General features: G+C 44.5%; 2 protein-coding genes across 4 annotated transcripts; one reads left to right on the top strand and one right to left on the bottom strand.

Moving 5' to 3' along the window:
• Positions 1 to 670: 670 nt before the first annotated feature.
• On the top strand, positions 671 to 8,087 carry LOC125523406. 3 transcript variants are annotated; one of them, XR_007290215.1, is made up of 4 exons: positions 671 to 885; positions 1,935 to 5,415; positions 6,583 to 6,721; positions 7,472 to 8,087. XR_007290215.1 is itself a non-coding variant. In XM_048688440.1 (2 exons), the coding sequence occupies exon 2, from the start codon at positions 6,589 to 6,591 to the stop codon at positions 7,753 to 7,755; it is 1,167 nt and encodes a 388-aa protein (XP_048544397.1). In that variant the 5' UTR covers positions 671 to 885; positions 6,583 to 6,588; the 3' UTR covers positions 7,756 to 8,087. The 3 variants fall into 3 exon arrangements, 2 of the variants coding, with proteins under 2 accessions (XP_048544397.1, XP_048544396.1); XM_048688440.1 differs by lacking the exon at positions 1,935 to 5,415 and having other exon boundaries at positions 6,583 to 8,087; XM_048688439.1 differs by lacking the exon at positions 671 to 885 and having other exon boundaries at positions 4,733 to 5,415; positions 6,583 to 8,087.
• A 433-nt stretch (positions 8,088 to 8,520) lies between these two features.
• On the bottom strand, positions 8,521 to 18,215 carry LOC125525075 (putative disease resistance protein RGA3). The gene is made up of 3 exons (XM_048690085.1): positions 17,842 to 18,215; positions 9,831 to 12,318; positions 8,521 to 8,826 (listed from the first exon to the last, which is right to left on the bottom strand). Exons 1-2 carry the CDS (start codon positions 18,145 to 18,147, stop codon positions 9,871 to 9,873), a joined length of 2,754 nt encoding a protein of 917 aa, XP_048546042.1. The 5' UTR covers positions 18,148 to 18,215; the 3' UTR covers positions 8,521 to 8,826; positions 9,831 to 9,870.
• Between the last annotated feature and the right edge of the window lie 4,254 nt (positions 18,216 to 22,469).

The raw sequence follows: 22,469 nt of genomic DNA, 5'->3' as shown, positions 1-22,469 counted from the left end.
TCTCATTATAACTATATCTATACCACTATATGATGTATGAATAATTTTGAATATTGACCTTTGGATCAAGCCAATCCGATGGTACAAAGTTGGCAAATCCGAGGACTATTGGCTATTGAATGCCATGTTCACTTCATCAGATTCTGCCATGTGTACTATCTAAAAGATTTCATTGTTGCCCATAAGCACAATGCACAAGCACCAAAATATAAGCACTTCTCATTTGTTTTAGAATCTTCCGTACTTGAATTATCTAACCTTTTTCTTCTAAGTGAATCACCATTCCTTTTATACACAAACCTCACATCACATTGTTTTTACGCTCTTTTATTCTTTAATTCCCCCAAAACCATTCTTCAAAAAGAATTACATTTTACTTTTATTTTATGTTTTTTAAGGACGAGATACCTAGACAAATATGTTCGATATATTTCACATGAGATTCATGTAATATTATACTATGGAATCTTTGAATATTTTATAGCTCTAATCTGGTTTCTAAACGAATAAACTACGAGAATTAAATTTACATCTACGATGTGCATATACAACTCCAATCTTACATATTTACATGTTATAATGTGGTATGTCTATATTCGTTCATATTTTGGTCATCAAACTTCTACATGCATTGCACGTGTACCTTACTAGTATGGTTGCAGGGCTTGGAGGTAATTTTAGAGCGTTATCTTCACTCTTGCTTTCTCTTCGGTTCTCCCCCTCCCACCCAATCCCTACTTCTCCGGCCGACCGGCGATGTCTACTTCTCCGGTGATGTGAGACTTGCCCCCTCTATCTCACCCGCTGGAGGCCGAATCTGTTCCCCGCCCCGGCCACCTCTTCAACAAGGCGAGTAGGAGGAGCTCAAGTACTCAACAGTAAGCTGTAAGCCCTAGATCCTGGTCTCCTTCGATTTTCTTATCATTTCTACTCAGGGCGGATCGGTGTTTTACCTGACCAGCGTTGCCTCTTCCAGTAGATCTAGGCTTGGTAGTGGATTTCTCTTTTTACCTGGTGTAAACTAGAAATGTTCAGGAATATTTGGCTCTGATGCGCACCTCTGGATGTCTCGCCCTGTTCTTGAAGGACAAAAAAATGGCACCTCTTTTGCTGATCCCGGTTTTTCCTACGAAATAGCTTCGATGATTTAGTAGATCTACGGTTGGTACTTGGTACAGATGTGTATGAATATATACTTAAGGAAGCAACATCTGTCGCTCTTGGTTCAGATGTAACACCCGTCAGCCTAGCACTCTTTCAGATGTTCTTAAGGAAGTAAATGACCCCTTTTTCTTGCTCAGTATTATACTTTAATTCGGTAGTATATATACTTTCCTGTGATGCCTAGCCATTGTTTCAGGCTTTCGGCTTGTCCCTGAATAAGATAGCACTTCCTTTTCTGTACATATTTTTACTTGATAGACCAGCTTTTTCTTGTAAATAAAATGAAAATGGAATTTATGTTGTGAATGGGTCATTGCCGTTGGGATATTGCACAGGAGAATTTGGGAACACAATTCTCTCATGGTTAGTATACTCTTTCTGCTGATGTAGGTGTTTCTAGTTAGAGGAAAGGAATCAAAGAACCTTCTTCAATGTCATAGTCATCCACCTCATTATCTTGAAAAAGGTAGTGCTTAGCATACTGTCTAATCTTACTTGGAATGGTGCTTACTGTACTGTTTACCGCAACTGTTTCTACCAAGTGCAAGAAGCGTCTATGCGTAGCGCATGGCTAGGTGGTTTGGCGAATGTAATTTCACTGGTGTTTTTCTGTATGATGGATTTATATTTTGATGATACTCTGAGCTTCTGCTGCTTTCTTATAAAATTGAGCTCATGAAATTTGGTCTTAAAATCGTACACGAAGCATTTGTATTGCAAGTTGCAGTTTCAGCTCTGTTTAATTACGAATCCTTTGTCTTCTCTTGTAGACTTACATGATGGAGGCTGCACGATCTCCCCCTTGGTCACCCGGAACTCCCTGGCCTTGTCCTCAAGCGCCTCCCTTCCTTAGCTGATCGTGTTTGTCTAAGAGCTGTCTGCCACCCATGGCGCTCTAATAGTATGTTGCAACCCCTTCCTCTCCCATTCCCGTGGCTCACTCTCCCTGACGGTACCTTCCTCAGCATTCCAAGTGGTGAAATTCACCACATATCTTTACCAGAAGGTGCGTGTTGCCAGGGCTCCATTGGAAACTGGCTATTCCTCACGCACAATGATGATGTGTGCTACTTGATGAACCCTTTCTCCAAAACCAGGTCGGAGCTTCCTAAGCTAGCCAAAGTATGGAAGCGCAGAATATTGGATCCCAACACTAGATTCAATCCAATTTTCTACAAGTTGGTGGTGCCCTTTCCCCTTGACTCGTCGCCCTGTTCCCTTGTTGCTGCAATGATCGTGGACGATAGTGAGTGCGGTACACTTTGTATTAGCAAACCACCGATTGTCACTGACTCTTTCAGAGACGATGAGCTTCCAGTTCTGGAACTTGAGGATGTTGCATTCTTTGATGAAAAGTTGTACGTCTTGGCGGGGTTTGGCCAACTGATCATATTTGAATTAGACAAGGACCTTCGTATTTCATTCATGGAGTGCCTAATTGACTCTGTGATGGACTTAGGTGGAACACTGAATCCTTTCCGAGAGAGGCGTGTATGATAAGGCAGTATCTGGTTGAATGTGGCGGTAGACTGTTGATGGTGATACGGTGGATTCGCTCTATGGCCCATCCAACAAGTGATGACTATTCGGAGCATGACCGTACTTTTGCACTTGTGGTTTTTGAGGCAGATTTGCGCGCCGCCGAACGTGTTGGATGGAGAACAGTAAGTGACTTGGATGGCCATGCGATCTTTGTCGGCAAGCATAGCTCCAAGTCCCTGCGTGCTGAAGAATGCAGTGGATACCAAGAGGATTGTATCTACTTCATGTGTGACTATCCCGAGCCGAAGGATTCTGCAAATCCTCTTCGTGATGCCGGTGTTTACAACATTAGGATTAGGAATGAGACATTCATGCCGTTGATGTCGGGGACTGCAGCAGTACCGCCATGTCACGTTGGCCAGTGGCATCCGACATGGTTTTTCCCTCCTGAAACTGTATGATCGGGCCTTGTGATATATGATCCTGAGAGTAACTGGTGGGTAATGTATCTGAGAGGGGAGTTGGAAGGACTTCTTCCTCGCAGGGACAGGTGAGTTGTTGATGGAAGGTAGAGATCCGTAGTGTTAGTTTCTGTGTTGGTACTTGGTAGGCTGGTAGGTTTAGTTTGATGAGTGATGTGTTCTACCTGGTGGCTGTTGTTCTGTCTTGTGGTGGCTGAACTTGGTGATCTTGTCCTAGTGTAGCGTTGTAACTGCTGTCACCTGAACTTTAAAATGCAGGGCGCTGTATCATCAGTTTTATTTTAAAGGATATTGGTTTGATGCCAACATTTGGTATTACTTGGCAAGCCAACAATTGGCAATATCAAAAGTTCCCAAAAATCGGCAACTTCTTGTGAGGCTGGCAAGTAAACTTGGTAACCAACCAAGCACTAGCCAATATTTGGCATTTGCCAACTGTTGGCTTGCCAATTTTTGGCATCAAACCAATCACGCTCTTAATTAAATTGGAGGGTGTGTTCTCCTTTTGTCAAAATTTTCTTGTATGATGTTAGGTTCTTAATTAGTATGTTGATAGGGATGTTCTGCATTTTCAAGTATTATGGATGATTTGTTTTCGCTGGTATTATGGATGACTTTTAACAGGACGCACTATAATGCAAGTCTTTTGCTGTGATACAAGACTAAAGGCATCTCTAACAGAAGCTTTAAATTCTGTAACTCCTCATATTGGCATCATTTGGGGAGTCAAACCGTAGCTAACGGGAGCCCTATAACTATAACTCCTCAAAATTTTGAGTTAACCCTATGTCTTCTCTGCTCAAATTCGAGCACGTCACACCCATTCTTCTCAAATCTCCTCTCATCAAAAAAATGGCTCAACCGGCAGCGAGATGCCAAATTGAACCCGCCCACGCCAGTACAAAACCTGCCGGTGCCACACCAAACCCTAAATCTTTCTTGGCCGCCCCATTTCTCCCCAAATCGCCGCCGCCGCCACCCAATTTTGTCATCGCCGTTCGAATTGCCATGGCTCGTCACCTGCCGCGGGTAGAGCAGTGGGATGTCACCGCGGCGGACGTCATCCTCAGACGATGACTGCAATGACGAGCCAAAGGTGGCGCAGCTCGCAGCGGCCATGGGCAAGGAAGCCGATGAAGAGGAGGAGGGGCAAGGCGATGGAGGAGGATGGGTCGGCGGCGAAGGAAGCCATGCACGTGGACGGCGCCAGCGACCAAACCTACCTCCTCTCATGGGAGGAGGCGGAGCGGATCGATACAATAGTTGTCGGTGTGCACTTTGGTAGCTGTGTAGGCGCTCGAGTACCGAGTTCGGTGTGTTACAGGGTGTTGGTCTTCCGTCGCTTTGTATGTACCATGGTGCTTTAGGTCTAATCTAGCTAGCCGTTGCTTTAGGTTTTTGCTCGGTTTTCCTTAGTATAAACCGAGCAGCCTCTTTGTTATTTACACCTGTCTTTATGTGGTGCATTATTTCTCTGGGGTCTTCTTGTAATATTTTTTTAATCAATGGATTTGACAGCTCTCCTGTCAATAATATAAAATGATAAGGTTAGAGCATCTTCACCGCATACCTCTAATTCGACCCCTCAAACACTCGCGGACGCGCCTGGTCAATGACAAGGCGTGTCCGTTTTGAACGCCTATTTATTCATCCACGCAGCCATTAGTCTCATTTTCTTTCTCATATTCGGGTCACTTGCACGTAATTGATGGAGATGAAGAGAGAAAGAAAAGAATGAATAAAGAAAAAGAAAAGGTGGTCCGGGATGGGACTGCGTCTTATGTGACGGATTGACTGGGCGCGCCCGGAAGTGTCCGCGAGCCCTCATATCCTCCCCGTATTTGAGATGGATATGCGGGTTCACGGACAGCCCGGACATATAAAGAAGATATAAGGGGTCCGGTTGGGTCATGCTTTTTCTTCTCTCTCCTGTACGGTCACTGACCGGGCACGTCCACGAACATATGAGAGATGGTTTGAGGCATCGGCTGTAGATGCTCTTAAACAGATATTATAGAATGATATCGAAGATGGGCATGTAAATTTGTTTCCAAGATTTCTTAAATGTTTGAAAGGCTTTTCTAGTTATCGTTTTAAGTAGGATCTCGCTCACTCTGTCCTCTTCCCATCGGCCTTCCCCGGCCAGGTTCCAATCCCTACTGCTCTGTCGATTTGAGACTTGCCTCTGACTAGCAAGCCTCCCGCCCCACCTCATCCGCTGGAGGCCGAATCTGTTCCCCGCCATCCACCGGCTCGCCGACGAGGCACCAAGACTCAGCAGTAAGCTGTAAGCCCTACCGCCTTGGCACTCTCTATCTTGTCAGGGGTTTCTTCCAGTAGATCTGGCTGGGCGGATTGATGCTTTACCTGACCGCCATTGTTTCTTCTAGTAGATCTATTCTTGGTGGTTTTTTTTACCTGGTGTGAACTAGAAATGTTTGGCTCTGATGCGGACCTCTCAATGTCTCACCATGTTATTGAAGAAATATAAAATGGCACCTCTTTTGCAAATCCCTATTTTTTTTCTACCAAAATTGTTTCAGTTAATTAGTAGATCTGCGCCTGGTAGAAATGTGTATGAATACATTATACACTAAAGGAAGGAACACCTATCGCTCTTGGTTCTGATGCAACGCATATCACTCTTTCAGCATATACTCTTAATAAGGAAGAAAAAAGACACCTCTTTCGTCAGTTGCCACTTTTCCTAACCAAAATTTGTTTTCTTTTAGTCGACGATTGGTAATGGAGTTTTGGTCTGATGCAAAGCAACAAATATTCAGTACTATGCTTTAATTCAGTAATATGCTATCCTGTGATGCCTAGCCAGCCATCGTTTCAGGCTTTCAGCTTGTACTTGAATACAATAGCACTTCTTTTCTATACGTGTTTTTAGTTAATAGGCCACCCTTTTCTTCTAAGCAAAATGAAAATAGGATAAGTGCAGTTACTGGGCCATTGTTGGGAGGATATTGCACATGAGAAATTGGGAACACGGTTCTCTCATAGTTAGTGTACTCATGGTGCTGATATTGGTGTTTCTAGTTAGAGGAAAGGAATCAAAGAATCTTCTTCTATGTCATAGTCATCCACCTCATTATCTTGAAAAGTATTACTATCTAATCTTATGTGGAGTTAGTACTTACGGATTACAATGCCGACTGAATGGCGCTTAGTGTACTGCTTAGTGTGACTGTTTTTGCCAACTGCAAGAAGCATATATGCGTAGCGCAAGGTTAGGTGGTTTGACGAATGTAATTTCACTAGTTTAGTTCTGTATGATGGATTTATGGTTGCCCCACAGCTTCGTATTCTGATGATACTCTGAACTTCTGCAGCTTTCTTATAAAGTTGAGTTGACGACATTTCGTCTTAAAATAGCACCCAAAGCATATGTATTGCTAGTTGCAACTTTCACTCTGTTTAACTATGAATCCTATGACTTTTATTGTAGACTTGCATGATGGACACTGCACAGTATGGACCTTGGTCAGATCTTCCGCCAGAACTCCTTGGACTTGCTCTCAAGCGCCTCCCTTCCCTAGCTGACCGTGTTCGTCTAAGAGCTGTCTGCTGCCCATGGCGCTCTAATAGTATGTTGCAACCCCTTCCTCTCCCATTTCCATGGCTCACTCTCCCCGATGGTACTTTCCTCAGCATTCCAAGCGGTGAGATTCACCGCATATCTTTACCAGAAGGTGCGTGTTGCCAGGGCTCCATTGGAAACTGGCTATTCCTCATGCACAATGATGATGTGTGCTACTTGATGAACCCTTTCTCCAACACTAGGTTGGAGCTTCCTAAGCTAGCCAAAGTATGGAAACGTGAAATATTTGATCCCGACTCTAGATTTAGTCCAATTTTCTACAAGTTGGTGGTGCCCTTTCCCCTTGACTCATCTTCCTGTTCCCTTGTTGCTGCACTGATCATGGACAATGGTAATTGCGGTACACTTTGTATTAGCAAGCCACCGATTGTCACTGAGTCGTTCAAAGACGATGAGCATCCAGTTCTGGAGCTCGAGGATGTTTCATTCTTTGATGGAAAGCTGTACGCGTTGTGCGGGTTTGCCCAACTTTTCATCTTTGAATTAGACAAGGACCTTGGTATTTCATTCATGAAGTGCATAATTCACTCTCCGGGTGACTTGGGTGGAACACTTCAATCCTCGTTGAGAGTGGTGTGGATGATAAGGCAGTATCTGGTTGAATGTGGCGGTAGACTGTTGATGGTGATACGGTGGTTTCGCTCTATGGCCCATCCAACATCTGATGACTGTTTCGAGCATGACCGTACTATTGAACTTGAGGTTTTTGAGGCAGATTTGCGCACTGAACCTGTAGGATGGAGAACAGTAAGTGATTTGGATGGCCATGCGCTCTTTCTTGGCCAACATAGCTGCAAGTCCCTGCGTGCTGGAGAATGCACTGGATACCAAGAGGACTGCATCTACTTCATGTGTGACTATCCCTGGCCGAAGTATTCTGCAAATCCTCTTCGCGACGCAGGTGTTTACAACGTCAGGAATGAGACGTTCATGCCGCTGATGTCAGGCACCGCAGCAGTACCACCACGTCACGCTGGCCAGTGGCGTCCGACATGGTTTTTCCCTCCTGAAGCTGTATGATCAAGCCTTGTAATCTACTGATCCTGAGAGTAACTGTTTGGTAATGAATCTGAGATTGGAGTTGGAAGGGCTTCTTCCTCACTACAACAGGTGAGTTGTTGATGGACGGTAGAGATTCGCAGTGTTAGTTTCTGTGTTGGTAGGCTGGTAGGTTCAGTTTGATGAATGTTGTGTTCTACCTGCTGGCTGTTGTTCTGTTCTGTGGTGGCTGAACTTAGTGTTCTTGTCCTAGTGTAGCGTTGTAACTGATGTCACCTGAACTTCAAAACGCCGGGTGCTGTATCATCAGTTTAATTTCAATGAAATTGGAGGTGTGTTCGCCTTGTGTCGAATTTTTCTTGTATGATGTTATATTCTTAATTAGTATGTTGATAGGGATGTTTTGCATTTCAAGTCTTGTGGATGATTTTAACAGGATGCATTGTAATGCGCAACTCTTTCACTGTGATAAGACTAAGGGCATACCTAACTGAACCCTCAAATTAATTGTACTCCCTCGGTCTTAATTGAGGCAACCTCTATTAATTGAACCCTCAAATTAATTTGAAATTAATTGTACTCCCTCCGATCCAAATTAATTGAGGCAACCTTTATACAACTTTGCATAGAGAATTGTATAGAGGTTGCGTCAATTAATTCGGATCAGAGGGAGTACCACACTGGTCTTATTCAAATATGATTATGCGTAACTTTGGAGCGAACTATACAAGTGTATCCCACCGCAAAAAAAAGGAACTATACAAGTGTATCACACTCCCATGGGCAGAATATCAAAAGTCACCCTTGTTTCCTTGAATGATTAACATGCCGATGCATGCAAATTTGTACTTATTGAACTTGAACAATATAAATGGATTTATGTTCCCATGACAACAATGTGTAGGGGCTCTGCCTGCCAAACACACGCATTGGACACAAATTTCTCCATATTTTATTTTGCGAAGAAAATGATGATGAAGTGCAATGGTGAATGACCAAAAACCACATCGAAGTAAAACCATAAGAGTCCACGTTGCTTTTGAATCTACAGTGACAAGTTTGCATTCAAATTGTTCTCCTTCTTTCCTTATCCTGAAAATGATTCTTAGATCAGTAGAGGAAGTGAAATAGTGCACTCAGATTGATGGACAACAGCAATATAAAAATAAATAGAAAACTACATACATAGGAATATCCTCACGAAACAATATGGTGAACAGTTTTACTTGATAGACAGTACATCTACACAAAGTAAATGAGTAGATTCTTTTATTTGTTGAACAATATGCTGTTGTAACAGTTATTTAAAAATCAATAAAAATACACAGCAGAGTTCCGTGTTTCCCTAAAAAAGGTAAATAAATAGGCAAAGAGGGGGAGTGTGGAGAACACCAAACAAGGCTGTGGATGAAGTGTTTTCGTGTGCGGTGCATGGCTTATGGTCTAAAATAAAGAAACGACAAACAAATAAGAATGCACATATGTATAAATCAAAATTTATGTATAAATGTTTTTAAAAGTTCAATAAAAATGGACATGTACATGTGGATATGTTCTACGTATCTATAAAATTTCCCCAAAATGTATATACATATTTATATAGTCAAACTAGTGGAGATAGCATAGACAAAGTTTTTTTTTGGTAGGAAAAAAACAGCTCACAAAACTCCTACAGGTAGCTGAATAGATCTCTAAATATTTCTGATACCATGACATGTAGGGCCACTACTGGTTATGAGAGTTAGGCACACCATGACTGGATCGGGATTAAGCAGAGAGAAATTTGCAGAGGAGAGTGATATGTGAGGGTAGAGAAATCAGGGTGATTTTTTTCTGGAGTGATATAGTGAGATGGGATGAAAAGCTCTTATCTTGTATAGTCTGGAGTCCAACCTGGCCGGTGGAGCCCGTTAAATATGATTTACACTTTACAATGATAAATTCTATCAGTTAAATCATCAGCACAGCTAGAAGTGCATGAATTAAGTAATTAGGACGATCCCTCGACTAATGTAAAATCTTCCATGAAGTAGGAGAACATATGAGCATAAGACAATTTGTAAATGGCTACATTGGTTCAGAGAAACAATACTTACAGATTATTTTCGGAGTGGTTTTGCCAGCAGATAATCCATCTTAGACAGTATCAGCAGGAAGCTGAGGGCATCCTTGGATCACGTAGTGCTTCCGTTGACCAGAGGATGGCAAACCTTCTATGGAAGATAGTGCCACACAATCTTTAACATCAAACTTAGTCAATATCTTGCCAAAATGAAGCCTTATGGATGTTAAGGCTGAACAACTTGCTATTTCAACTTCGCTTAGCTCGAGCTCGTCATCCTCAAGCCCCATGTCAATGTCGACATCCCTCAGAGAGGACATGCCAATCAAGGACAGTTTCTGCAGGCATTCCATCTCCTCAAATGGTGGCAGGACATCTATGCCCATACAGTTATGGAGATGGAGGCTTTCTAATCCCTTCATTGCGATCCACGATGGAGAAGCACCTGCATAATTTATGATATGAAGATGTGCAAGACGATCATGTGGTTTAAGACCCTCAATTACTTCCTTCTGGACAGCGGCACTTTCTCTTGCACTTGCACTACCCCATGAAAGTGAAAGTGTCCTCAGATGTTTTTTATCTTTAATCCTTGCCTCAGAAGCCTTTTGCTTTGTTTTGACATTGTCAAGATCAAGGATACTAAGTGACCCTCTGATCTCACTTAAAGATCCCAGCTGCGCAATCTCAAAGCCTTTCTCTTCTTGCACCCGAAATTCACTGAGCTCTTGCAGAAACTTCATTTGTCCAACTCTTGATATCCTTGAGTGCAATGACCCTGACCCCGGAACGAGGAGATAGCGTAAGCACACCAGATTGCTCATAGCCTTTGGCAAGTCATCTAAACCACTCCAGTGCATGATATCCAGTAGCAGTAGGTGGTAGAGCTTGCATATAGCCTCAGGTAAAGGTTTGCGCTCCTGAGATGTATACCTGAGTTCTAAATACCGAAGATGGATGAACTTTGTGACACTGGATAGCAAAGCATCGACATTGAAATGCATTGACAACCGAAGTAAACGAACATACTGTAATTTTTCCAGGGTCTTCGCAAACTTTGCAGAGAAATTCTCATCATATGTGCCTACAAGCATGAAACTCTCCAAAGATTTCAGAATATCTCCGTCCTGTATCTTGTCTAACTTTTCTTCAAAGGTTTCATTACGTTCCATGCTTCCTTCATTGTACACCATCTCAGTCCAGATGCCGACATGACGAATGAGGTGTACAGATTGGGAGGCTTCCTGAGGATCTGGGCCAGCAATAGTAAGGCACTGAAACGCTGATACTTCTTGTGCTACATCATGCATTAAATCATGCAAAATAAAGTACCGTTCCTCTTTCTGGAAGAAGCTCCCATATACCAATTCATCAAAACTGTAACTTGCTGCATCTCCCAATGGTATCCTCTCATGTGTGACAAAGCCAAGAGCAACCCACATACGTATCAACTGTTCCTTGTCAAATTTGTAACCCTTAGGAAACAGAGCACAATATGAGAATAATTGCTGAAGACGGTCGGGCAGGTGATTGTAACTGAGCCTTAGTGCTGGCATGATGTCATCCGTCTCATTTTGAATCTTCCACTCATCTCTATCTAATATATTTCTCCAGGCATGCTCATTGGGTTTTTTTCCCAAAAGTGCGCCGACACTTTTAGCTGCTAAAGGATTTCCTTTCAGCTTGGTAGCTATTTCCTTTCCAATTTTCAGAAGCTTTTTGCCTCGATAATCCGTATGACCAAATATGCATGTTTGGAAGAAGGACCAGAACATATCTACCTTCATGCCATCCAAGTTGATAGGTGCATTGGATCTGCCCGTCGCGTTGGCAACAGATAGCTTTCTAGTTGTCACCAGAACCACACCCCCTTTTTCCGTACATCTAAGTGGAGCCAAAAGCTTTTCCCAGCGGCCCTGGCTCTCTTCCCACATGTCATCCAAAACAATTAGAAATTTTCCAGTCAAGTGTTTCTTGATGCTGCCCTGAAGCACGTTAAGGTTTGTACTTGGTTTATACTCGCACTTAGGTATTTGTTGCAGAATCCCTTGTGTAACTTTGACTTCATCAAAATTAGCCGATACATAAATCCATATCATCATTTCAAACTTATCTTTCACACGTTGGTCATTGTACACTTGTCGAGCAAGTGTTGTCTTCCCAACACCACCATCGCCGACTATTGGAAGAACTAATAGCTGTTGATGAGGTGATGCACTTGCAGTTATTAGTTGTCTAATATCATTTTCCTCTTCTCTTGGGACCACCTCAGTTTCAGTTTTGCTGTCTACCGTCTCACGTGTATCTATATCCATGTTTTTTGTTGCTTCAACAATCTGACCAAGCTTCTCTACCACGAGAGCTTCATGAACATCGTTGCAAATCTTCTCCAGTTCATCAGCAGTCTTTTTTATCAGTCTTATGTCATATCCACTGATTTTTTGCTCCGATGTTCCAACTTGAGTGATAGATTTCATTTTGGATTTGAAAATGCTTGCATTCTCCAGGTTCTTCTTTTTTACCTATTAATCATAAATGGTAAATGTTAGGATTAAAATTCTCATATTTTTTACTGCTCTGTGAACTTAAATTTCACAGAGCAGTAAGGCAGATCAGCAGAACAGTCTAGAGAAACAGTGCACCAGAGTACAGATTAAAGTGAAGATAACCATGTTAGTTCAACTATAAGTTGTCGGTCAGTTAAAAGAAAAGGTATTCCCATGGGTGCGTTAGCACCCTACGCTTAAATAAAGTTGCCGATCTCTGAAAATTTGTGATATTTTTTTTGAAACTATCTTAAAAACATTAAACATGCTATAACAAGTACAATTGCAAAAAATGACCCAAAAATAATATGATCATGTACACAAAAGTCAAAATTGGTGCAACCTGAATAGTGAATAGTTTGGAGACCAACCATCGAGGTCAATAGGGGACAACTGTAGGGGGCCAGTCGAGGTCGTGTTCGACGTGTTTTCTTTATGACTAATTTTGCCATAACTAACCTTAGCTAGACCGTAGCTGGCACAAATGAGTAGTGAACAAAATATTCATCATAAGTGTGGCAAAATTTGGCAAGAAACTGTCTATGACAAACACACACCTAAGTTATGGTAACCTTAGAGCATCTCCAGCTGCGCCCCCAACAGGCCCTCCCCAGGCGTTTTTGCCGTGCCGGCGCCGAAAAAACGGTCCAGTCGCCCCCCAGAAGCCTGTTTTTCGCCGGCTCAGGCCGAAACTGGTGCCGGCGTACCCAGGCAGAACCCGGCGCCCTGGGGACGCCTGGGCGCCGGCACAAGCGAAAAGGACGTGTGGGTCCGCCCTGTCGGCGAGTCCAGCGCCTATTCCCATCGTTTCTTCCCGCTTTTCCCCCACTTCCCTCCCATTTTCTCCTTTCCTCCCGCCAATCCCCCTCCCGCTCGCCTCCCAGCCGGCCGCCATGCCACGGAGTGCGGCCTCATCCTGAACCAGCTTCCCTCGACAACGCCGCCGACGCCGACGCCCATGCCGACGCCACCGTCAAGTCCGCGTGATGACGCCTCCACGACGCCCAGCAGCACCGAAGCCGCGCCGACACCGCCCAGCGCAGAAGCAGCCTCGACACCGCCAAGCCCGCGCATGCCAACTCCGCCGACGCCTGGGGCAGAGCCCGCCGAGTGATGCGTTGCGCACACGAACTTCTGCCGCTCTATTTTTTGTACGCCTGACTATATCCGACCGCCGAACTGTGACTTGCGATCGCCGGACTTGTGGCGTCTTTTATGAGCGGGAACGACCAAATTCGAATTTTCCGCGTCCTGGGGGCGGCGCCTGGGGGCGTGACTGAGAGCTAGCTCGTCCCTAGGGGCCGAAATAGCGCCGGTTCGCCCCCAGACCGCTTTTTTTTAGCGTCCTGGGGGGCCGAACGGCTGGAGATGCTCTTAGTCTACAAACCAAACATGCATGTAGTTCGTGAGGTCGAGCATGGCAGTCAGGCGCATTGTTCCTGGCGGCTGGGGCTGCCGGGGCTTTGGGTGTGGTCAGTAGCTAACACAGTTGCATTACGTCTTCTTTGTCGAGGGGCACTGAAACCAAACGAACTCAAACACCACTTTACAAGGGAAATAATTTGCAGAGGTTTCTTAGGTGCTCACAAATTTATGGCTGTAAAGTATTACAGGTGGAAGATTTCGTAAGTGTATTTAGTAAAGTGTGTGTTACATTCTAAATATGTTATTTTTCTACTGATGTTATTTGACGGTAAGTGCTTGCTGTGTTTCTTGACTAATTGAGAATGGTTATGTCAGATTCCACATTAACTTATACTTGTTATTTAAAATGTATATTTTAATATTTTCTACTCCCTCTATAACTAAATATAAGAGACGATTTTTGCAGTTCAATTTGAACTGCAACAAAGTCTTAAATTTAGTTACAGAGGTAGTATTATAAAACACGAAAGAGGCTTGCCTTGGTAGTTTTGTTTAGAAACCCAAACACAACACTGACGCATGCACACAAACATGCATCCTACCACACGTACACACAATGCCTACTGAAGATTGAAGTCGTGGAGCTTCAAGATTGACGATCACCACATACGTCTCCTATCGATGAATTTGTAGCATCTCACTGAAATAATAATCCACAGGAATAAGACACATTGGGTGTCAAACATGGGTTTCGATCCCCCTAGTGGGCGGAGGGATGAGGTTACAGCTAAGGACAACTAGTCGGAAACTTTCCATCGGTACTGAAAAAAATACGGAGACGGGGTGAAACATATGAAAAAAGAAACAAAAATTTATGAAATGTAAATGGAATGGTGTTTTTCAATGAAACACTGGTGAAATGGAATTTTCATAACTGTACGTGTGGAACTTTCATGTTGTTTTTATAACCCACTCTAGGGCAACCCATATACACTTTTACATTCGGAACACCCCTTACTCCCATGATCTTCCCGTCATCTCATTCTTCCTGAATAAATATACTCCCTCCATTCCCTTATACAAGGCCACAAACTCATATTACAGGTACCAAGATAAAATTTAATGACTCTTTTGCAAGTCAACTTTTCTTTTCGTTAACCGGGATCATTAATACACCACAAGCATGCAACGAATGAATGAGAAGGAAGTGGCTGAGTGTCATTATGACTACATGCATGTAATAAGTATTAAAAAGTTGCTAGTACGAGGAAACATCATTACTTTTTGCCTCGATTACTGTTGGTGGTCTTGTATTGATGCAAAATGTATTTTTGATAGTGACCTTGTATAAGGGAATGGAGGGAGTACCTTATAATGTTGTCAAAATTGAAAGTTTATACTCATTAGTAAAACTTAGGTATATCATAATATTTGTAGTCATATTAGCAGTTGAGTTTGTTGATTACGCTATGTTTTTGTTTATGGTTCAAGAGGGCGAGCATGTAATTGGTTTCTTAGTTGGAGTTACTTTTAATGTGGCGTGTGACTTAGATTTGCTTGCTATATACTTCGTGGGTCATGACTTCGTAAAAACTATGGCTGTGCATGTGTACTTTGTTCGTTATGATTTTTGTAATAAACTACGGCTATGTACATGTGTGCTACAGAGGCTAGAGGTAATATTACATTGCATTATCGAAAACATTCTGTTGTGGTACAATCAAATTCAACCTACATAATAAAAAGACAACAAATTTGGCTCAGAGTAATCCAACACGCGGATCGAATAGGGATTTCGGTTCTAAAATGGTAGATGCATCTTACTATTAACCTTTTGCCTTTTTTGATATTATCTATCACATCTTATTTTGTCTATTTGTATATTTAATCCATTTTACCTAAACCTTCTATTACACATTTACACTATACTAATTAGTTCCCATATACCACAAACGACTCTTTGAACGGGATGTTTAACAAGTTCTTTTCTGGTACTAGGCCAACTCCACCGCGCAACCCCATCTTGTCCGGGTGCGTCCGTTTGGAGTAGAACGGACGAATAATGCAGCCTAACGCGTGGCTTCAAATGGACAAATGTCCGGATTCCGTCCGTTTTCGACCCATCCCCGGCCCGAACTTGCGTCGAATTTGGGGTGAAACGGACATCGCGCGGACGGGCCCGCCGCACGCCCTTATTCCCCCGTGGCCTGCTTGTCGGGGACACCAGCAGTCCCTTCGCTTCCAACGCCTGCATCCCCTCTCCCCGCCCCGCCCCGTCGCCGGCGCTGCCGCTATTCTCTGGCCACCTCCTCACCGCGCGGCCCCCGGCCGTCCATACCAAACCACATCTTGACATGGCCGCCACCACACCCGCACTTTCGCCGTAGTTTTGGCCGTCGATCGGAGGAGGTTTGACCGTCGCCGTCGTAGCCGGTGGCAGAGGGAATACGACCGCCGGCGACGTACCACGGCGACCACGGCAGCTTCCGACGAGTGCTCCAGAGCGGCCAGTAGCCGGCCGCCAACCATCCCTCCCGCATCGAGGTGAACATCGCGGCCTCTTTTCCACCACGACCGCAAGATATTCGACACTTTTCCCACAAAGGTATGGACAGTGGAGATGAATTTTTCTTCCACCACTTCATTTGTTCATCGGACGATTCATCGTCGGATGATGAATATCTTGTGGTGGCTGCACTGGTTGTTCACGACCACATTCAATGGTAGATTCCTCGGTATAGGGGGTCACTCCCTGTCCGTGCTCCCAACCTGAACCGCAATAGGGAGAGAGGCCACGCCCTGCTCTATGCCGAGTACTTGAGGCAGCCAACTGCCGCTGATACAGAAAGATTGTTGGCGACCAACGCAGCTAGAGGCTTTCCAGGCATGCTTGGCAGCATAGATTGTATGCACTGGGAGTGGAAGAACTGTCCATTTGCTTGGCAGGGCCAGTACAAGGGGCATGTCAAAGCGTGCACTGTCATATTAGAAGCGGTGGCTTTGCGGGATCTTTGGATATGTCATTCTTTCTTCGGCATGGCAGGTTCTCACAATGATATCAATGTGCTGCAACGCTCTCCAGTCTTCGCAAGGCTTGCAGAAGGCCACTCCCCACCTGTCAATTTTGAGATCAACGGCCACCGGTACAACAAGGGATACTATCTAGCCGATGGTATATATCCTCAGTGGTCAACTTTTGTGAAGACAATCTCGAACCCCAAGGTGAGAAGAGAAAGAGATTTACCCAAATGTAAGAGAGTGCTAGAAAGGATGTGGAACGTGCTTTTGGTGCGCTTCAATCCCGATGGGGTATCGTTCGAAACCCTGCACTGTCATGGGATGAAGGAAAGCTTTGAGAGGTGATGACTGCTTGTGTGATCATGCACAACACGATCGTCGAGGACGAGCGTGATGACAATATCTTCGACCAAGGATTTGATTATCAAGGTGAAAATGTTGAGCTCCTGCACCAAGAACCGACCATGTTTGAACAGTTTGTCCAATTCCATCGTGAACTGCGTGATTGACACTCATTTGGATCTTCAAAATGACTTGGTTGAGCACATGTGGGATCACATTGGCAACCAATAGATGTATTGGTTCATTTTATTTTCATTTAAGACAATTTCGATTTGGTTGTAAAACCATTTAATTAGACACAATTTCGATTGGGTTGTAAAAAAGTCTAACTTAACCTCTTTGTAAATGAGAAGGGCTAAATTTAACAGGTACAGTGCTCTGACCCCAGTGTACCGTAAATGAAATCTCCTACATGCAAAAGCAACATATTGCTCCTCCTAATCCATGGCAAACAATATATATATATATGGTGGATCTTGCCTTCTACCGATGAAGATGGAAACGTGATACTAACAGGCAGCCATAGCTTCCGTTTTCCACTTTCATGAAGGTCCCCAATAATAATCTAATTTCTAAACCATTAATCTGTCCTTGGGTGCCAACCAAAGGGAGGTCCAATCTTTTCCTGCCAAAGTAAAAAAATAAAAATTGTAGATACATACAGATACAGTCGCTGCAATCCAAACAATTAGAGCTCACCAAAATTTTGGCATGGCTACTTAGGATCCAACCAAATAAACCCAAAGACAGAAAATGGTAGATTTGAGAAGGTACCTCTTGCTTGATGCACTGGTACTTGACCTTGTCGAGCTCATTGGCCAAGAAAGACGCATGCTGGTGAACTTTGTTGACGTGATTTATGAGCTCCTTGTTCCTGATCCTCACCCCGGAGGCGGCCGACCCGGTGGGCACGGAGCCGAGGACGAGGTTGGCGCGCATCAGCGTGACCTCTATGGGGCCGACCTCCCTGTCGAGCCCTTCCGACCGCAGCAGCGCCTTGATGGCGGAGTCTTTGAGGTGGTCGAGGAGCTTGTTGAGCGCCCATGTCGCCGCCGCGGATGCGAGGAAGATGGGGTCCATTGTGTTGTGTGGAGAAGCAAGAGGGAGAGGAGAGGGAGACTAGAGGGCACTGGGTGGGTAGAAGTAGAACGCCGACAAATAGTGCTCGCGCACGGGTGCGTTTGTCTTGGCCTGGGCGTCGGGTGATGCAATCATCATGTCTACCGGCCGGGTAATAATGGATGGGTAAATGCGGAACTTGGTGTGCCGCACCGCACTGGAAATGCGTCGGATACTACTACTACTTACCAGGTACAAAAATTTATTACCGAGCATGCTAGTCGCTGCAGGGGAGACATGTGGTGGGCCTTTCTCTTGTTGAACTGTTCGTCGTGGGGGCGATGACAATAGACAACTCATCGCAAGCAGACTCGGGAAGAGGGTCCGTGACTCGTGGTACTATCCCCCTAGCACTGTGGAGCACGGGACGGGAGGACCATCAAATTCATCCAAGCGGAGGCAGATGCAGATGTTGATTCCGTGGACTGCATTCTTCTTTCTTTCGGGTGGAAAGAGTATATTCCAATCACCCATTATTAGGCTAGTCCATATTACACATCACCAGGCCCTCAAGCTAACCACACCCCAGTGCGCTGCTCAATTCTACCAAACATGGCTAAGTAGTGAGTAACACCAGTACTTGCACGAGCTACATGAGCTATGCTTAAACTCCCTCCTCTCATCAAGATTCTCATCTCCTCCACAAGCATAGGGAATCTCGATCTATCTGTTCATGGTGTCTGGAGCATTTTACTTCAATAAAGGATGCTCGAGTACCCGACTCCTGGGCCTGCCTTCGAGGGCGAAAAGCGCCTCCACGGTTCGCAGGTGGCGTGTTGAAATATGGCATAGGCTTGGGACCCATCCAACATTTTCAGAAAAATCTCTAAGAGCCCATGTAGGTGTTATGGCAAGGAAAGTGGTGAAAGTTTAGTACCACCGTGAATCTGGAGAAAGAGTTAGACCTCCTTATAAGCAATTCTCTTTCACACATGCTATTGGAGGTTGAGAAGACAAGTGGTTCCCGTGTGCCTCTTCGCCGCCCGTCTCATGTCTCGTCACTTGTGCGCTTGTGCTTAAACTTTACTGGTCAGAAACGAAGAGTCCTTAACAGAAAAGTCGGGTCCCGAGCTGCTGATCTTGGCTAGATGGTAGCAACAAGTTATATCGATTATGATGGGGTACAGAGTACAAGATGATCTACCTTTGAGATCATATGAATGAGTTCTAACTTCTATGAGATGATCTATTGACTAACCTATATCCTCGATTTATATAATGTACAGGAGGCCCTCGTCTTGTGCGCCAAGTCTTGTGGAACCTTCCTTTGTATGTGTCATGGGCTACCCGAAGAAGCCCATTAGTGAACCGCCATGGGGGTTCTTGGCCTAACCCACCTGGTCGGGAGACGACGTGGTGAGTACCCATAGTCCAGGACATCATCAGTAGCCCCTGAACCAGTCTTCAAGTTGGGAACGCTCATTGGTTCTTTCAAACTATTCTTCATCTTTGGACACCGGTCTTGAAAATTGGTTCAACAAATTTTCCTATCTCCGATCTCAAGAATCGCCGAGATGTATCCGAAGAGTTCACACGCCGGGCATCCAAGGAGTTCGCACGTCGGGCATCCAAGGACTTTTTTTAAGTTCTCGGCCTTTATCAATGCCTTGTTATCTTTATGCCACACCTCGTGTTCGAAGTTTTTCTCATGCGGCAGTGTCCTCTTGCAGCCGAGCTCCAGCGTCGGATTACATCTGAGGTGTTTTTTTTGCAGCCGAGCTCCAACGTCGGTCTACATCCGAGGTGTCTTTTTGCAGCCGAGCTCCAACGTCGGTCTGCATCCGAAATGCCATAGATTACCCCAGTCTTGAAAAGGTTAAAGGAGTTCAGCCAAACTTAATGCCGGAAAACTCTCTGTGGAGCCAGCCACTTGTATCCGAGCTTTATGCCAGACTACTTCCGAGGTGGTGCACCACCTTGGTCTTGGGCTGATTATTTTTTTGCAGAATTTTTTCAGATTGGTGTAACTTATTCTCTACTGAGATGTATAGCCAATAGCCCTCAAGGTGCGTGTCAACCTAAAATCTAGGATACACCTGAAGGATCAAATAAAACCATTGGTCCCGGTTGCCCCTGAGACTCAGGTCGATTCGTGAAATCGGCCTAAGGATCAAGTCATTGCTTGGCAACATACTTTAGGAACGAAACACAATGTGTAATAGCTCCCGAGAGTCAGGTTGGGTGAGGCCGACCAACCTGAGGATAGTAATCTCCTCGAAAATCGTTTTGCATTTTGAAATTTTCTTCATTGAATCATCAAATTAGTAACCCACGAGACTTGGGTTGCACCACATGGCCGACCCTAGGATCGTATCTCCTTGGGGACTAGTTCAACTATCGTGTGCGTTTTGCCAAAGCCGATGTTTAGCTTAGCAGGGAAGATGCCGAACTATGGGTCGGAAAAGATTTCCCGAGCAGAACCATCATGCGGGACACCTCGATCAAGAGGATGTACAGCCTCCTGAAAGAAAAGAAAAAACATACAAGTAGGTTAAAAGTGTCATAAGCTCGGAAAACAAAAAAACTTATGTAAAAACTTTACGTCTAAATGAAGTTGAGTTTTTTTTGTGCCAACACAAAATTGGTCTTAAAATTAATTTGTGCTTCCGTCGTGCTTTAACATGACACATCTGATCTCCAGACTTCAAGTGGGTCAACGTTAGGCTTCAATCTCCTTTTCCCGAAGGTGGGGTGCTTCTTAGGCCAGTTTAGCGAACTAAACTTGAGCGACTTTAGGGAGAAACCAGGCTATCCGGCCATTTGACCATACAGCCGAGTCAGAAAAAGGAATGGTAGAAAAAGGCTTTGCAACGACTTAAAATAAAATACTTAAAAATAGCACATGTAATTTAATGAGCCCCAGTTAACTTGGGTAAAGGAAATTGTCTTTAACAAAGAACGTTACAAACATAGTTTCTAACAGATAACATTTTGTTTAACAAAAATATAACGCTTGGTTGAACCAAACAAAAATTAAAAAAATGAAGAAAAAACGAGCTTGAAAGCGACTTAGCTGGTTAATGTGCTTGGTGTTGATGAGGGGTCAGGGCTTGTGGCAGGAAGAGGACGTCCATCGAATTTTGACATATCCCACACGGCTTTGGTATATCGGTGATTGCCGGAGATTCCTCCATCGAAACAAGATGAAATTTTACAGGGTTGTTTTGGGCTCAATTTTGTACAGTTCCACCGAAGCATTCGTCAAAGTGATAGTTGCGGAGGCGGGGACGGAGAACGTGAATCCATTGTCCAGAAAAATCTCCACGGTCGCCCGACGACATTATTGACATTGAGCCCCAGAGCGCCATGGATGATTTTTTTCCATGATCTCAGTTGAGATCGGAGTTGATGATGATAAAAACCACCCGATATTGATGACCTAACATGGGGTGCAGTCGTCGTCCTAGCCGAGGTGACCAGTCAAGCCGACGACGAAGATGTCGACGTCGACGATAAAACTCCGTTCCGACATATAGACCGCGTTGGAGCTGATTTGAATTTCCATCGCATCGGGGTGACTACCAGCAGGGACCTGCATGGGCCATCAATAATGTCAGTGCTAAAATTGGCGGATCTCGGGTAGCGGGTCCCCAGCTGGTGATCTTAACTAGATGGTACCAGGAAGTAAAGAGACATGATTGTTATACCCAAGTTCGGGCCTCTCGAAGAGGTAAAACCCTAATTCCTACTCTTTTATATTGATTGTGATGGGTATAGAGTACAAGATGATCTACCTCGAGATCGTATGAATGATTTCTAACTTCTATGAGACGATCTATTGACTAATCTAGCATCGGTTTATATAATTTACCAGAGGCCTAGGATTTAGAAGAGTCCTAGTCAACTACGTCAGTGGAGAGGAGTCCCCTGTCTTGTGGAATCTTCCTTGTATGCCTCATGGGATGCCCGAAGAAGCCCATTAGTGAACCGCCATGGGTCCTCGGCCCGACCCACCTAGTCGGAAGATGACGTGGTGAGTACCCCTAGTCCAGGACACCATCACAAGTTCACAACCCTAATATCCACGAAGAACAGATCACATATGCTCTCCCCTCCCCCGGCATGGGCTCGTGCCACGTGGTGGCCCTTTAGTGGCGGTTCGTGCTGAACCGGTACTAAAGGGGGGGCAGTCCCCACCCTTTAGTGCCGGTTACAGAACCGACACTGTAACCGACACTAAAATAACCCGGTTCTACACTAGTGAATGGCCGAAATCACTGTTTTGACCTTTTCCTTACACAAACACAATCCGATCCCCTTTGGCAATTTTTTTTGGATATGAC

The sequence above is a fragment of the Triticum urartu genome, chromosome 7 (genome assembly GCF_003073215.2).
Source record: "Triticum urartu cultivar G1812 chromosome 7, Tu2.1, whole genome shotgun sequence".
Classification (NCBI taxonomy): Eukaryota; Viridiplantae; Streptophyta; class Magnoliopsida; order Poales; family Poaceae; genus Triticum; species Triticum urartu.
Note: the sequence above shows the minus strand (reverse complement) of the source record. Positions and strands in the feature narration are given on the sequence as shown.